We start from the raw sequence: 18,935 nt of genomic DNA on the forward strand, positions 1-18,935 counted from the left end.
TCTGCTACTAACCTAACTGTATCTATTCCCTGCATGTCTGTATGTTTAACTCTATGATAAACACAACTAGCTATTTCATTCGAACCTTTCAGATGATCACTCTCATTCCAACAATAACAATGGACGTTCTGGTTTGACAATGGACTCTTAGAACTGCCACTTACAACAGTAAAATTGTAAAAATTATACTGTCTACTAAAATAAGCAGCCTGATCAGGTAGTTTTGGCAGTAACATATTATTTTGACAATCATTCTTGTAAAATCATAAGAGACAATCAAAAGTCCCTGTCTTTCCTCTTGTAACATACCATAGAATGCACTTGCTTTTAGTTTATGAATTCTTTTCTCTGTCATAAGTTGTTGCTTTACACTAGTGGTTTTTTCTACCTTAAGTCTTTCTCCCAATTCCAAGCACACAGAACAAACATCTGTTCTGAGACTACCAAAACCAATATTGTAATTTGTACAGAATACTTGACGAAAAAAAACACTCCTTAACCTTAAGTTCACTTTCAACAGTCGTGTTGTACATTCGCCAAAGTTTTTAAATATTTAATTCTGGTGGCAAATATAATCTACGATCACTTTTCCTGCTCCGACAGTAGTGAGGGTCTGTACACTTCAAGGACTATGTATTTGCCTATAGCTTCCCTACGACTTTTATTTTTAACACTTTTTCTGTCCCCACCCCTGTTTTCCCTTGCAGCTTGACCTCCACTAATATGTGATCTTCTAAGAACACCTTGCACACGATCCTTCTTCAACCCCAAAATGCTGAGAAATGCGTCACAACACACAGGAATGAGTGAACCACAAGTTTTCTTCCGCACATGGTACGTGAACGTTAGGCTTCGTTTTGAATCTCCTGCAATTCTCCTCCTCTTTGGTTGTGAAGTAATGCAGTGCTTGATTATGAAATTGTCGAGATCTAATTTGTTTTGTGTTATGTAAAATGCACGGTTAAATTCTCTGATATCCTCGATCTGCAGCGTAGAACACTGTAATGCCTTGCTATTGTGCTTGCATTTTGGGTATTCAGGTGGAAAACTGGCACTGTATCTGAAAGAAATAATAATTTGACATATGAATATGAAATATTATTCTACTTTATACAGGACAACAAAATGTCCGTTGTGTGATCAACAGAAAAACTGCCGCTCATAACATCTAAACTCGCTAAATATTACTCATCTTTCTCGCTTTTCCCTGGACCTTTTCCAAGTATCCACCTACCGCAACCTTTTCCGCCCTCTTCCTGGAGTTGCTTAAGCAACAAGAAAACTTTCGTCACTCATATTTCAGTAAATGATACCAAGGAAATAGACGACGAATATCTTTCTCCTTAACACACTAGGAAGCCATCTTACTATCAGAGTAACAAGAATTGCCAATATGCTGCTTTAGAATTCACCTGTCCAAGGTAAAAAGAACAAAAAATGTGTCCATTCTGCAGCGATTAAGGCTTTTACTTTAATCCAAATCACCGTGAATACGTTCAAAATATCCTCAGACAAATCATATTGTTTCGTCTTCATTTGGGTCTATTAGTATACGAAAATCTGTGGTTAAGAGAAGATCGCAACAGGTGGCTGCACTGCTGGACAAGTGACGTCATCCTTATTCCTCAATATATCTCAAATTTCTCATTGGTTGATACACATAGAGGATTTTGAATTTAACAGTGATTTTCAAGTAGCTTGTTCTACGTAAATTAGCGAGTTTTGAAACTGAAACGTTCACCAACCGATGGAACTCATCCTTCGAAATCTACTGCTATGCTTATCTCAATTTTTCTAAAATGGTCTTTAGGGGGTTTTGAATCTAGAGGATTCATATATCCTTTCTCTTTCAGTGAACATTAAGTGATTAGTTGTTTTTAAAAATTATGCAGAAGTTAGACTGCAAAATAAAGTGAATCAATTTTTTTTGGAGCAATGCTCCAAGTTAAAAAGGGGAGTATGTAGTGATTGTTTAGAATTGAAACACTGGGGAATTTTATATCTTTTATTTATTTATATTTTATGTGTTGGTTTATATTTTCAGTGTATGAACTTTGGAATTATTTACTTTTAATATGGTTTTAAGATTATTTGATTGTCGTCGTAATTCTGGTACATACTGTACCACACACGCCAGATCGGCGTGGGATATTTCCTATTCCATCATATTGCATCAATTTTGATGTTTTTGGATGCTACTCGATGTTCCTTATCAGATTGGGTTCCTGGGCCCCTATTGGTCATTATAAAATTAATTGCGATTGCTGATGCGTCATTCTAGCTATGTGAGCAGAGTATATCTATGTAGCTGGCTGTGATTACACAATGCTCATGGGAAACAAAAGAAAGTAACGACCAAACAACCGCCAAATATGTTTAATCGCCAACTTACAAACATTGAAACAAGGAGGGTTGAACAGTAATGCTCTAAGGGACTGAACATTTTTTTCTTTTTTTTTTACTTCTTTCCTTTATAACGTAGAAACTAATTTTATCATGATAATGTTGCTTTTCCATAATAATTTCCCCTCTGACCGTAATGCCATAATCGCAAAGTGAAATCCGTAATCATTACGGACAATCCATAATATTTGGCACCACTGCTTATGGCAGCTCCTAGAGTTATTTTTAGAACTTTTTCCTGTTGTATCAATAAAGGGAGTGTCTACTTTATCGCCAGGTAACAGCTCCGAGCCATCTAGATATTTTTCAGCAACTAATTACAGTACTACCACTTATATTATGACAACATGATTATCAACAATAATCCCGTGAATGATGTGCATAATATAATTTTTAATATTTTTTTTTTGCTAGTCGCATTAACACATTGATGGTTTTTGGTGATGCAAGGATGGGAAAGGGCTAGGATTGGGAAGATAGTGGCAATGTCCTTAATCAAGGTACAGCCGCAGCATTTGCCTGGTGCTAAAATGGGAAACCATGGAAATCCATCCTCAGGGCTGCATTCAAACCCACCAACTCCCGAATGCATGCTCACAGCTACGTGATTCTAACAGCACAGTCAATTCACAAGGTAATATACATAATACCGTATTTATGCGAATAATCCCCGCATATTTTTTAAAAAAATTTGAGGGTTTTATTTGAGTCAAGGTTGGCAACAAGCTCCTGGCTCACCTAGTTTTCGATGTTGAGTGTATGGTTATGCTTTGTGTAACAGCAGATGGAAGAAAACAGTCCCCATATATCACATTTAAACAGAAAACAAATTCAAACTTTTAATTCTAAACTGCCTTTACATTTTTAAAACATAGTATTTTACAGAAGCCTCCGTGGCTCAGATGGCAGCGCGTCGGCCTCTCACCGCTGGATACCGTGGTTCAAATCCCGGTCACTCCATGTGAGATTTGTGCTGGACAAAGCGGAGGCGGGACAGGTTTTTCTCCGGGTACTCCGGTTTTCCCTGTCATCTTTCATTCCAGCAACACTCTCCATTCTCATTTCATAGCATCTATCAGTCATTAATAAACCACTTTGGGAGTGGCGACCCCATCTTACTAATAGCCTATATCTGCTTCATTCATTCCATCCCTGACCCGGTCAATGACTGGAAAACAGGTTATAGCTTTTCATTTCAGTATTTTACAGAGCAATTTAAATTCAAAATTTCTCAGCGTCACAATAGAACGCCTCTTCCGGAACGTACAGGGGTAGCTTTCCGCACTTTCACTCACTTCGGTGTGTCTATAGTGTGTTTCATAGCTGAAGTTCGTGCGAAATAGTAATTCTTTTGTATTCAGAGTTTTAAGGAACGCCACAATATCAACTAGCAGGCAGCGTGTGGAGAAGCAGAATCCACAAAAACTGGCGATGCCGACAGATGGTGAAAAAGCGTGGATCATAATACAGGGTTTCCATAAAAGAACTCCGGGGTTTTGAGGCAAAATATTGTAATAAAGTAAAAACTTTATATTAATGTTCAATATATGGTTGGAAAGGTTGCATTCTCAAGTTTGTTTAACAATTTAATAAAGTTCAATATGAGCCCTTTAGTGGCACGGCACACATCATAATGGTATTCCACCTCTTCCCATGTCCTGGCCAGCACGTCTGTGGGGGACGGTTGCCACACAATTGATTATTCGTTCCCTGAGATGGCCAACATCACGAATTTTCTCCGCATACACAAGATTCTTGATATGCCCCCAGAAGAAAAAGTCCAACGGAGTCATATCAGGGCTCCTTGGAGGTCATGGAATAGGTCCTTCCCTTCCAATCCATCTGTTGCCGAGTCGAGCGTCAAGAGCCTCACGCACATGCAAACTGAAGTGTGGCGGTGCCCCATCTTGTTGGAAGTAGACTAAACCATTCTCCGCCTCAATGTCATCTAACCGAGGAAAAACCTATTCCTCCAACATGTCACAATAGACATCACCATTGATATTTCTTTCAACAAAAATGAAGAGACCTATTACTCTATCATGCATAAGACCACACCAAACATTCACTTTTGGCGTGTCACGTTCATACTCTACAAACTCATGGGGCGGCTCTGATCCCCGGATGGGGATACTCCATGTAAACGTAGTAAATATTTAAGGGGCTGATGACCTTTGATGTTAGGCCCCTTAAAACAAGAAGCATCATCATCATCAGTAAATATTTACGAGAATGAACGGTTGAATGCGACCTGCACCCAAGATTCAGAACTAATATTTCGGGGGAAAAAAGTGCGGGTGGTATTCGGGATTATACGGTATATAAGACTGGTGGCTGGATGTAGCATGCGAGCAAAGTCGATCAAATAAAAAGAAAACAAGCAGCGAGAGACTTCCTATTTCCTCCCTTCATCATACGAAAGTTCGATGAACCACTTTCCGTGCAAGTACAAGGCATCTAAAATGCATACAGTACAGTAATCCAATGAATAAAGCACTTGCACGGGGGAGCTAGCATAGAATTCTCCTCATCATTGAATCTTTTTTTTTTCCTTTCTTTCGTTGATTGAGATTATGTATGCCAGTGAGTTATCCATGTGCATCATTTGAGTACTGTAAATGCGCCTTGTTGGATGGTACATTTTGGAAATAGTTTTTTGCATGACATTTGAAAGTTTTAAACTATGAATAAACGCTAAATTCATGCGGTAACGGGTCTTAGAATATTTTGTGACACGGCGAGGGTTGGCATTTCTGAATTATAAGTTGGTGGTTAACTCGAAGTCTGATTTCCAAGTTCCAAAGACTTTGAATTAACGAGGTTTTACTGTATCGCAAAACTAAAACTAATTTGCAGGTGTGCCTGTTTCAAGTGTTTACAATGCATGAAAAGAATTACCCCACTACCGGTCATGTTACTGTTGTTGTTTGAGTCATCAGTCCATAGACTGGTTTGATGCAGCTATCCATGCCACCCTATCCTGTGCTAACTTTTTCATTTCTACGTGGGTAACTATTGCATCCTACATCTGCTCTAATCTGCCCGTCATATTCATATCTTGGTCTACCCCTACCGTTCTTACCACCTACACTTCCTTCAAAAACCAACTGAACAAGTCCTGGGTGTCTTAAGATGTGTCCTATCTCTTCTTCTCGTCAAATTTAGCCAAATCGATCTCCTCTCACCAATTCGATTCAGTATCTCTTCATCCGTGATTCGATTTATCCATCTCACCTTCAGCATTCTTCTGTAACACCACATTTCAAAAGCTTCTATTCTCTTTCTTTCTGAGCTAGTTATCGTCCATGTTGCACTTCCATACAATGCCACACTCCACACGAAAGTCTTCAAAAAGATCTTTATAATTCCTATATCAGTGTTTCAAGTGAGCAAATTTATTTTCTTAAGAAAGCTCTTCCTTGCTTGTGCTAGTCTGCATTTTATGTCCTCCTTACTTCTGCCATCGTTAGTTATTTTACTACCCAAGTAACAATATTCATCTACTTCCTGTAAGACTTCATTTCCTAATCTAATATTTCCTACATCACCTGCCTTCGTTTGACTGCACTCCATTACTTTTGTTTTGGACTTATTTATTTTCATCTTGTACTCCTTACCCAAGACTTCATCCATACCATTCAGCAACTTCGAGATCTTCTGCAGTCTCAGATAAAATAACAATACCATCGGCAAATCTCAAGGTTTTGATTTCCTCTCCTTGGACTGCGATTCCCTTTCCAAATTTCTCTTTGATTTCCTTTACTGCCTGTTCTATGTAAACATTGAAAAGGAGAGGGGACAAACTGCAGCCTTGCCTCACTCCTTTCTGGATAGCTGCTTCTTTTTCAAAGCCCTCGATTCTTATCACTGCAGACTGATTTTTATATAGATTGTAGATAATTCTTCATTCTCGGTATCTGATCCCTATCATCTTTAGAATCATAAATAGCTTGGTCCAATCAACATTATCGAATGCCTTTTCTAGATCTATGAATGCCATGTACATCAGCTTGTCCTTCTTGATTCGATCCTCTAAGATCAGACGTAAAGTCAGGATTGCTTCACTTGTTCCTACATTCCTTCTGAAGCCAAATTGATCTTCTCCCAACTCAGCTTCAACTTGTTTTTCCATTCTTCTGTAAATAGTAAGTGTTAAAATTTTGCAGGCATGAGATACTAAACTAATGGTGCGGTAGTTTTCACACCTGTCAGCACCGGCTTTCTTGGGAATAGGTATAACAACATTCTACCAAAAATCAGATGGGACTTCTCCTGTCTCATACATCTTGCACACTAAATGAAATAACCTTGCCATGCTGGTTTCTCCTAAGGCAGTCAGTAATTCAGAGGGAATGTCATCAATTCCAGGTGCCTTGTTCCTATTTAGGTCACTCACAGCTCTGTCAAACTCTGACCTCAAATTGGGTCTCCCATTTCATCAGCATCAACAGCCTCTTCATGTTCCAGAACCAAATTATCTACATCTTTACCTTGATACAACTGTTGGATATGCTCCTGCCATCTTTCTGCTTTGTCTTCTTTCCCTAGAAGTGGCTTTCCATCTGAGCTCTTAATATTCATACACCTAGATTTCCTTTCTCCAAAGGTTTCCTTCATTTTCCTGTATGCAGCATCTACCTTTCCCAGGACGATACAGCCTTCGACATCCTTGCACTTCTCCTTCAGCCATTCTTCCTTAGCTACCTTGCACTTTCTATCCACTTGATTCTTTAATCGCCTGTATTATTTCTGCCCTCTTCATTTCTACCATTCTTGTATTTTCGTCGTTCATCAATCAGGTCTAGTATCTCCTGAGTTATCCACTGATTCTTTGTTGATCTTTCCTTCCTTCCTAACATTTCTTTTTTTTTTTTTTTTTTTTGCTAGGGGCTTTACGTCGCACCGACACAGATAGGTCTTGCAAATGATAAAAATCATTGTTATCCGTATTGAAGATACTGAATGTAGGATGCTAAAAGGTTTGTTTTTTCACCTATTCAATACATATAAATTTTATAAATTCCTAATTCCTAATTTATAAAATTTATAAGTATTGAATAGGTGAAAAAACAAACCTTTTAGCATCCTACACAGATAGGTCTTCCTAACATTTCTTCAGCAGCCCTACTGACTTCATTTTTCATGACTCTCCACTCTTCCTCTATAGTGTTTCCTTCAGCCTTTTCATTTAGTCCTTGTGCAACATGTTCCTTGAAACAATCCCTCACACTCTTTTCTTTCAACTTGTCTTTTTGCATTCTTTCCTTTCTTCAATTTCTTCAACTTCATATGGCACTATCCAAGTAAAAAGAGACTGCGTGTGAGAAGTGTTTTAGACGTGCAGTGTGATGAATTTGTAAGTAATTTAGGAGAAGATTCTAGTGATGCAAGAGACAACGAATCTTCCGATCACAGGGAATCGAGCCTATTACAAGTTCAGATTAATGAAATATCTGTCACGTAAATAGACCTACTACTTGGTAATTTTCATTGTAAATATGTTTTATCATTTCAGGCAAAGCAGCAATGTCCGTAAATTTACATGTTCATATTTGTGTAAAGACACCCTGAACCTCGCGGAGTGATATGAAAGATTTGTTTATGCCTACGTTACTCTTTCAATGGAAGGAATTTTAGTAAATTTCATTTATTTTTTCAAAATGAGCCTTCCTAAAATTAGCGTGCAGGGATTATTCAGTGGCGGGAATTATTCAAGTAAATACGGTATTTGAATCTGAGAAGAGTGAAAGGTGAGTAATGCTCAGATGGTTAAAAGTTCTAAGAAAGGATTACCATCCAGATGTGTATAAATTCCACAGGAACCAAGAAATTGTGTGTGTCAGTGACTGGGAAATACAAAATCCATGTACGTTCAATAAATATTAACTGGGTGCCATGTGAAGATAAATACAATGGACAAGTAAAATATTCATGAGTGGCTTCTGTCAATTGACTGATGAATGAAAGCAAGAAAATGTAAAATCATAATGATCAAACAATTGCCATGCAATTAAAATGCATCTGAATAAATATTTCATCCATGAAATATCACTTCAGTTTTTCAGTTTCTTGATCAGGATTAGGTTATAAAAGACAAGCATACAGATCACAATGATATCCAACATATAAGGATTTCATGAACTGCACAACTTCCACGCATCTTGGAAAACTTTAAACGTTAGACAATTGTTAAATTGTTTGTGTAAAGTGATTATACTTGTATGCAGTACAGAAATGCCCAAAATGTACTGTGCAAAGAGCTTAAAAATGAAGCAGATTTCATCCATGGGAATAAACAGACGTGTCACACGCAATATAAGAAATTGCTATATTATCTCTCAGATGTAACACTGGGCCCAATCATGAGGATGCTGATGACACAGGTGAAATATTACACTGAATGTATAGTGATCATGTCTGTCTGTTAGATCATCAGCCCAGAGGCTGGTTGGATCCTCAAATAGCACCACCAATGGCTATGCAGTTATAGGGAAACCACAAAAACCAATGGCAGAGCCCAAATGAGGCGTACTAGGCAAGATGAGGAGTGAGGTACTTTGCCATTGCTTTCCTCACTGGGACAGAAGGTGCTACTGCAGCACGACTGATCCTTTCATAACACTCGACACTAGTTGTGCTCCAAATGTCATTACTCGGCACCACCCATACCTCCCAGCAGCTTCCATATTGTCACACCATGGATGAGACTGGGACTTTGGTGGAAGCTACACTTTGCTCTGGCTGTGCTAAGAGACTGATACAAAAATACTGCATCCATCAAGAAATGGCAACAGGCAGATAGTGATCTTAACTTCATTAAAAGAGAGACAAACCAATGCGCATTGTTAAGAGCTGGAATATGTTTAAGAAACAAGAAGGCATTCATTCAGTGCATAGGAAAACAAAGACTTCTTTGCCAATTAGGGAATCTATACATTAAAGTTGAGCATTCAAGGGAAGAATCGATGATGATGATGATGATGCTTGTTGTTTAAAGGGGCCTAACATCTAGGTCATTGGCCCCTAATGGTACAAAATGTAATGACAAATTAAACGTTCAAAATCATCCACTGATCAAAATAAAAAATGTTATGAAAAAGGAATGGATGGTTATGAATTTCAAACAATCAGTGGATCTGATCCAAAAACTATCATAAAAAATAGTATTACTGACCAAGGGACCACTTTCAAAGCACAATCCTGAATCGAGGAAACTTGTTGTCTAAAGGGGTCCAAAATCCAGGCAACAGCCCCTCATAATGGTACTTATCACTAGTAAAGTAGAACCATGGTATTTGTCATGTTGGGGTACTAATCAAAAGTAGCACAGACTCACGGTATTCCACACATGATGGTACAACTCACAAGTATTGTACATCGCACAGGTAACGCAGACCTATGGTGTTTCTCACATAACGGTGCCACTCATAGGCAATGCAAACCGATGGTGTTCCTCACCTATGTGTACTAATCACAGACGCCAATATTCACGCGGTGTTCCTCATATAGCAGGTACTAATCACAGGCAACGCCCATACCCGTGATATTTCTCACTATGATACTAATCACGGGTACTGGAAACCCACAGTGAACCACTCTCTGCTACTACTAATCAAAAACCTCTGGTGTACCTAATATAGTGGTACTACTCGCCAGTTTTCCCCGCAAGATGGTACTAATCAAAAGTAGTTTCATGGTTCTAATGCAATCATCCTTTGGTCGCCCCTTTTAGTCACCTCTCATAACAGGCAGGGGATACCGTGTGTGAATTTTTCGTTTGCATCCCCCACCCACAGGGGGTAGACAGAGAGAAAAAAGAAGAAAAGAGAAAGGATCCGTCACTTCGAAAAATGAAGTAACAAACGAAGAAAGGCAAGGGCCACGAAGGGCATGAAAATGAAAGACTCGCTAGGCCTCGAATGCTCTAATACCGTCGGGGTCGGAAAAGAACAAGAGTTGACCAAGGGAGGTCAGACAGGATAGACGAAAGTGAGGAACCTGGCACAAGTAAGTGGAAGCAATGCCAGGACTCAACTAAGGGCCCCGTGGTCGCCAACCCACACTCCCAAGTTGAGAACCCCATGGGCCCCTTTTAGTTGCCTCTTACGACAGACAGGGGATACCGTGGGTGTATTCTTCATCTGCGTCCCCCACCCACAGGGGTAAGGGAAGAATCAACACTCCCAACAGTTCCATGAGATGTTGGATGGACAATACAATACAATACAATACAATACAATACAATACAATACAATACAATACACCAACAGTGCTGTGTAAATGGTTGTCTGCAACTTGCACCCTGAAGTGCTTCTGACTGTTCGAGTGTTTGGCAATACCAAGGAGAGATACCACATTTCTTTACAAATTAGACCTCATTCTTGTTCAATTTTTCATAACCAAAAAATCATTCAGTGAACAAGACTTCTGGCTATAAAGAACTATAAACTGTACGGGTGTGTATTCTACACAATTTTTCAACAAATTTATGCTTGTAATCCAAGTCTTACTGGCTGCCTTTGTTGGTAAGCAATATTTTAAAATTCAAATAATTAGAGAAACTGTAAATGTGAACACATGACTTTTAGGCCTACATACCCTGCAAAAAGAATCAATTGGATTTATTTATTCTTATATCATGTCATTCATTTCATCTCATTAACTCCTCTGATATCTGGCGCCATGGCTCAATGGTTAGCGTGCTGCCCTTTCGTCAGAGGGGCCTTGGGTTCGATTCCCAGCAGAGTCGGGAATTTTAACCACCATTGGTTAATTTCGCTGGCACGGGGGCTGGGTGTATGTGTCGTCTTCATCATCATTTCATCCTTATCACAGCGCGCAAGTCGCCTACGAGAGTCAAATCAAAAGACCTGCACCCGTCGAGCCGAACACGTCTTTGGATACTCCCGGCACTAAAAGCCATACGACATTTCATTTTCATTTCAACTCCTCTGATAAGGTTGACATTGGGAAGGGCATCCAGTCGAGAGAAAAACATTGTTTTATTTCACAAGTATAACTGCAATGCCTATGTTTATATCATAACGCATTGCTAGGTACTAGTTTCGACCTCATTTGGGTCATCATCAGCCTAAAATAATTACACTTTGTTTACGAATGTCCTGGAACAATCTCGTCTTGTGAAGTAATAAAAACTAATAGAGTGTCCGACTCGTTGGCTGAATGGTCAGCGTACTGGCCTTCGGTTCAGAGGGTCCCGGGTTCGATTCCCGGCCGGATCGGGGATTTTAACCTTAATTGGTTAATTCCAATGGCCGGGGTCTAGGTGTTTGTGTTGTCCCCAACATCCCTGCAACTCACTCACCACACATAGCACTATCCTCCACCACAATGACACGCAGTTACCTACAAATGGCAGATGCCGCCCACCCTCATCGGAGGGTCTACCTTACAAGGGCAGCACTCGGCTAGAAATAGCCACACGAAATAAAAAAAAAACTAACAGAGTAATCTATATGTACATTGCAATAACATTCATTATAAAATGTGGCTGAATACATGTAATGAGATTAAAATAGATCATGATGCCGATCGATTAGATAAAAACAGTCACTGAGAATGTCTAAGTTTAAAGTACAATACTGTCAGTGAATCTATAAATTGTGGATCAACTGTACATTACATCTATTTTATGATGGTATTAGGAAATTACATGGACATTAAGCATTGCACAAAGACAGAAGCATAAAAATATCATGGCATTCTGACTGCAATAGCCAAACTGTTTCTAGTGAGTTCTATGACTTAATTGCACATTCCCATCAATAATTTAAAGTTTAACTTTGTACATCACTGGCACAGAGGGTATTATATCACTTGCTTAAAATCCAAATATTATTCAGTTTAATGGTTCAGGTAGAATGTATGTAGACTGGATATAAACTACTTCTTGAAAAATGCTGCATATGGTGAGAGGTGGAATTCTCAGTCCAAGATGGAATCCAATGGAATCTGATGATGAAAGAAGAAATTGAAGTTAACGCAAAGTTCTCGGAAGAAAAAGAAAGTGGAGTGAAAATAATAACGGAGCGGAGCACATCACCTTCACTGCCATCAAAAGCATTTGATATCCCGGTTTTTAAAAGACAAACAGTGAGAATCTATGCACTGATGTTTTCTAGAAATGGTCTCTCTATTCTCCCAGTTAGTGTATGGAACAAAGCCGTGTTGCAGAAAACATGCCAACCTACCAGGAGATCACTGAGCAAGTTATAGGAATGATACTTCCGAATGTAATGCGTAGTGACCTGAAGCATTCTTTGGCAGTTGAAAGCAGACCCGCACATTGCAATTAATTTTAATTATATTTCATACTTGCTCTCTACATTTATCACAACTGTAACTGAGATAGTGACTGCACTGTTTGGGTTACGTATGGTGTCTCGAAGGGTCCAGATAGTGCCAGAAGTTCCATGATGAAAAAATAAAAATAAACAGGAAGGTTTGCCATATTTATAGATATCTAAAGGTGTAGAGGTAATGCATTTTTTATCATAATGTTTAATTTCATGCATTCGTTTTCTCCATGATTTTATTAACGCAGAATGGGCCTATGGTTTGTTAGGAACATTGACAAGTAAAACAATCACCGTGACTGGATTGCCTTTATCACGATTTAAACCTACTTCTCCAGAAGTTACCTGTACTGGCCTGACGATCACAGTGTTAATGATCTCATCTACTATATTAATAACAATATGCGTGAATATATCTTAACTGAAGTAAACTCGTGTCTTCATTCGGGGTGATGCAGCTCTTTTCAGGCATGCCCCCAACGGAGGTGAGCTGCATGTACCATTTTACCACATAAGGACCAACCTTTCTGCCATTCTTAAATCTCCGCCAGTACTGGAAATCGAACTTGGGCCCCCAAGAATGCCAGCTAATTGTGCTAACCGTTAGGCTGTGGAGGCAGACGTTCTTAACTACAAAACACAGGCGTATCGCATGACTGTTTCATGCTTGCAATGTGTGGGTCTGACATGAAAATTTTCACCTATTTCTGTGATGTCATCGGAGCTTCAGTACGCTACAGAGGCGGACATTTCTTAACTACGAATCATAGACATGCGCATGACTTTGAGGCGTGTTTGTACTGCATGGGTCGGACAGAAGTCATTATTTATGAGTTTCATGTCCATATTGACTGATTACACGTATATGCATAAGAAAGAAATTCCACCTTGTCAGTACTGTTTATTGTAAATATAGACTTACATCAGTACCGGTTTCGACCCTATTTGGTCATCATCAGCTGACAAATCATAATTACATCTATTAGGCATTGGTATGTATTACTTATCTATAAAGATGTCGTCATCCATTAGCACATACAAATGTCTAATGGGGGTATGAGTTGGATGTTATCGTCATTTCATTTGTAAGTCCATAAAAGTAAAATTATTTTTGAGATTTAACTATGGTTGTAAAAACTTAACCTAAGCTTGAAACTAATTGTACGTACACATTAAATACATTAAAAACACTGTATATAAAACACTTGGTGAATTTAAAAGTTCATATCTTGCGTATTCCTTCTTCAGACTTCCTAGTTAGAGTCTTGTGCGCATATATTTGTTGGTTGATTTTGTGCTTGTAAACAGTGGTGTAGGTTCTTCAGAATGTTCCATTTGACTAAAAGATGTCTTCACGTATGCTTATAATAAAAACCTAGGTCTTCTTCTTCTTTGTCGTTTAGGCCTACTGAGGACCACGGGGCTCGTATCTACTCTTGGGTAAAGTTGTTGCTTTCTTCTTCTTCCAATACTCCTTCATTTGCTGACTATGAGCCAGCTTTCTCTCCTCGGTCCACTTAGTTCCTGTAGTCTTCTTACTTGTAAGGGATGTTGGGAAAACTCCGTGTCGGATGGCTTGACGGAACCTAGGTCATTAAATGGTCCAATATTCTGGACAAAGACAATATGTGGCTGCAAACAAAAACACTCGCAACAAGCACCTAAATAACAATACCACCAATAAATCGCACTTAAACAAAATTAAAAACAAAATAAAACAGAACAATTTACTTATAACGAAAGCCGACGAACGCAACACCACTGTCTTTATTGACAAAAAACCAAATACACAGCAAAGACGGAAGAATGTTTCCAAGACAACACCTTTTTAATCAAACGGAAAGATCCAACCAACAACATACAAAGAAACCTCAAACGTCTATTTAAGAACACACACTTTCTTCTCACCGAAACAGAATCCGTAAAACTCATAACAATGAACCCTCAACTACCGACTGGTAAAGCCTACCCTAAAATACGTAAAGAAAACATACCTATGAGACCAATCATAAATTACAGAGCTAGCCCAACCTATAAACTTTCACAATTCATTCAGAAATTCCTTAAAAAGCATTACTCATATTTAGCAAACAACACAGTATGCAACTCAATAGAATTTTGCAATAGAACTAAAGAAATAAAGATTGAAAAACACCATACTCTTGCTTCATTTGATATAACAAACATGTGTCCAAGCATTCCCACTAAACAAACAATAGAAATAATCAAATCCAACCTAAAAAACTACAGCAATTTCAGCACTCTAGAAATAGAAGTATTAATGAAACTACTTGAATTTGCCATCAATAATAATTATTTTAAATTCTATGATACCATATACCAGCAACAGGGCCTACCTATGGGATCTCCTGCCTCGGATACTAGCTGAAATTTATATAGATAACCTAGAATACACATCAATCAGTAAAATAGAAAACACATTCTTCCAGTGCCGATTTGTTGACGATAGTTTTGTAATCATCGACAACAGATCCACCGACGCAAACACTATATTAGACAAACTAAACACATTGGATCCCCAGATAAAATTCACTAGAGAGATTGAAAACAACTGCACCTTAAATTATTTGGACATAACAATAACTAGACATGAAAACCATTTATTTTACAAAATCTACAGAAAACCCACACATACCCCAAATACCATAAACATTTATTCCATCCACCCCAACACACATAAAAGAGCAGCTTATTACAGTATGGTACACAGAGCCTTCAACATACCAATGACAACAGAAGATCTAAATAATGAACTACAACTAATCCATGATATAGCTAAGCAGAATGGATACAGTAGAGAAATGGTCTATAAAAATCATTCATAAAATTAAATTCCAGCCCAAAACCAAATTAACAAAAATAAGACAAACCCAAGAAAGATTACGCCTTATTTACCTTTAACAATACACACTTATACCACATAACTATTTTTAAAAAGTACAACCTGAAATAGCATTTAAAACCACGCACAACAGCACCAATATTATACATAATGCCAAGACAGTCAACAACAACAATAAATACAACCAAGCAGGAGTTTACCACATTAAATGCAACAATTGTGAAACAAGTTATATTGGACGTGAAGGCAGAAACTTCATAATCCGCTACACCGAACATTTAAATGCAATAAAACACAACCACTTTTCATCAATAGGTCAGCATATCGAAGAATTCAAACACAGGTTGACAGACATCAAGAATGATATGAAAATATTAAACATAAATTTAAGGGCCCCCTGCTCAACATAACCGAAGATTTCTACATTTCCCTAGACCAATACGCTAATCCTAACTACAGTATAAATGACATTACAGATAAAACCAATATCATCTTTAACAAAGTTATTCCCACCCTAAAAAATGATTACCTCAAAATAGTAAATAAACAAAATACAGCACGTTCCAAAAAAACGCCGAACAACATGCCCAGCTCCACCCCTACCCCCACAATAGCCACTCCCCCTACCCTCCATCCATACCCTCACTACAGTGAACATAAGTCCAAGGCGAACACATAGCAGTACGCAGCGAGCTCTCAAACAGAACGTCACCCAACCACAACAACAGCAGTAAGTACAAATTCACTTTCACACACAACCTTAGGCATTCCTTCAAACTTACAACACTTGACTCATATCAGTTTATCTTCCACAAATAACCATAGCACCAGCACACAAATATAGACAAGGAAGAAGTTACCACCAAAAATCCAAATTCAACCAAATCCATATATCTTCATCATCTGCTTTAAATTTTTAAGAACAAGTTTACAGCCGAGCCACATATTGTCTTTGTCCACAATATTGGGCCATTTAATGACCTGCGTTTTTATTATAAGCATACGTGAAGACATCTTTTAGTCAAATAAACCATTCTCAAGAACCTACACCACTGTTTACAAGCACAAAATCAACCAACAAATATATGCGCACAAGACTAAATAGGAAGTCTGAAGAAGGAATATGCAAGACATGAACTTTTAAATTCACCAAGTGTTTTATATACAGCGTTTTTAATGTATTTAATGTGTACGTACACTTAGTTTCAAGCTTAGGTTAAGTTCTTACAACCATAGTTAAATCTCAAAAATAATTTTTCTTTCACAGACTTACAAATGAAATGACGATAACATCCAACTCGTATCCCCATTAGACATCCGGATGTGCTAATGGATGACGACATCTTTATACAAACCAACGCTTAATGGATGTAATTATGATTTGTCAGCTGATGATGACCAAATAGGGTCAACACCGGTACTGATGTAAGTCTATATTTACAATAAACAGTACTGACAAGGTGGAATTTCTTTCTTATCCATATACATATTTGTGTTGTCATCGAAGCTGCAGTACAGCCTGTACCTGCTATGAAGTAGAATTGTTGTTCTAATTACGTTGGGGATCTTATGTGCAAGGTTTAATTTTCTCATCTTCTTTGTTCCGAAAAGTCAATGTTGCTTGAATTAGCACTGGGGCACAATATGGCGTGAAGTATCACGAGGGATGCAAGGTACCAAACTAACATCCTCAAACTTAATAATAATTCCTTTGCTTTGCTTCACTGACACTGTCAATTATTATCGAGTTTGCAATATAAGAACTTATCAATATATAGCACAGACTAGGTGTTTGTTATGGATATATACTGGATGCATAAATAGTGATACGCAAACATAATCAAAATGCAGTATTACGTGATTCCAGTTGAATGAATCGTTTTTTTAATAGTTCTAGCAGCGTTCCAAATTTAAAAAAGTAAATAAGAGAAAATAAAATACAAGAAACAAAGAATTTGCAGGCATTAAAAAAAAAATTCACAATTCCAAGCCTATAATTTGCATCTATTATTAAGCAGAAGTAAAACGTTAAGTGTTCAATGTATAGACATTTTTCTCTATTAATTAAAAACAATAATTTCAAATTTATAACAAAAAAATTATGCTGGAACACACTGATATTTGAACAAGGGTTGTAATTCAAAGAAGAATGGAAACAACTTACCTAAATTCCTGTGATTAACAGTATGTTATGCTAAATGCTCTACAATGATAGTCGAACATTAAATCTGAATCACAAGTTTCAATCAGCAACATAATCCAGAAATTCAGAGTCATTGCACTTATTGGTAAGACAATGACATGTACTGTGACCAGTTTATAACTGGGAAAAACTCTTCTTTCTGGGAATGGTAGCAGTGGTGGTGGCAAGAACAAAGAACTACCTGTATCAGGTTATTAACATCACGTCCCCTTCCTCCTCGACTGAAACCACGGCCATGACCTCGCTTGTTTTCTCCCCTACGATGTGACACTTCCTTTGAAAACTCCCTACAAGAAAGAAGAACAGTTACTTCAAATTAGCAGTGAAGGGTCAAAATTTAATGAAGTAAATTCTCCTGACAACATTAACACAGCCTTACTCCAACAAATTCACCTTTATATTTGAAATCAGCCTCGTCAATACTTAAAGTTACTTAATTATTTATTATCACATCCTATCATTATCTTCCTTCCACAGCAGTTTACTCAAACTACCAAATATCTCTTGGACCTATTTACTGTTAATTATTATAAACACCAATCACATTCTTAACAAGTCTTCTTATAACCTGTGCAACATATTTAATTCTAAACACCTCTCAACTGATAAATAATGTGTGCCATAAATAAACTCAAAACTACGCTCTTCTATTTACATTCACATTAAAATATCAGCCTTATCTATTTCCTACAAATAACTAATTTATTAAAATCAGTTATTTACGGAAGTAGCCGCAACATTTAGCACACGTAAACTCTAAGCTGAAAGATTTCAATAATTTTTAAGAGAAGCTGGATTTCAATAAATTGACTATTTGTAGGTAATAGACAAGGCTGACATTTTAATAAAATTATAAACAGAAGAGGAAGAGGACACTAAGGTCCTCTAAACATGTACGGTGTATTATGTGATAATAAATAATTAAGTAACTATAATATTGGTAAGACTGATTTCAAATATAAAAGTGAATTTATTGTAATACAGATTTTAGTCAATATGGACCATTACAAAATCAAACCACAATGGTTAAGTTAATAAACATTGTCACATAGCTGTATTTCAAGGTGCAACAACAATACGAGTTGTGTGCATTTCTGAGAAGGAATACAATCTTAGAATAGGAATCTTCAGTCATAGCATGTCAAACACT

The 18,935-nt window shown here is 37.7% G+C and overlaps 1 protein-coding gene across 3 annotated transcripts in view; it reads right to left on the reverse strand.

The window, feature by feature from the left end:
- Window positions 1-18,935, reverse strand: part of Polr3D (RNA polymerase III subunit C53) — a 354,052-nt gene that overhangs the window by 233,202 nt on the left and 101,915 nt on the right. For all 3 annotated transcript variants that reach the window (XM_067142235.2, XM_067142236.2, XM_067142234.2), the window contains exon 3: window positions 17,967-18,072. In XM_067142235.2, the coding sequence (XP_066998336.1) occupies window positions 17,967-18,072 (106 nt within the window). The remainder of the gene's footprint in view (window positions 1-17,966; window positions 18,073-18,935) is intronic.

Source organism: Anabrus simplex, chromosome 2, assembly GCF_040414725.1.
Source record: "Anabrus simplex isolate iqAnaSimp1 chromosome 2, ASM4041472v1, whole genome shotgun sequence".
Lineage (NCBI taxonomy): Eukaryota > Metazoa > Arthropoda > Insecta > Orthoptera > Tettigoniidae > Anabrus > Anabrus simplex.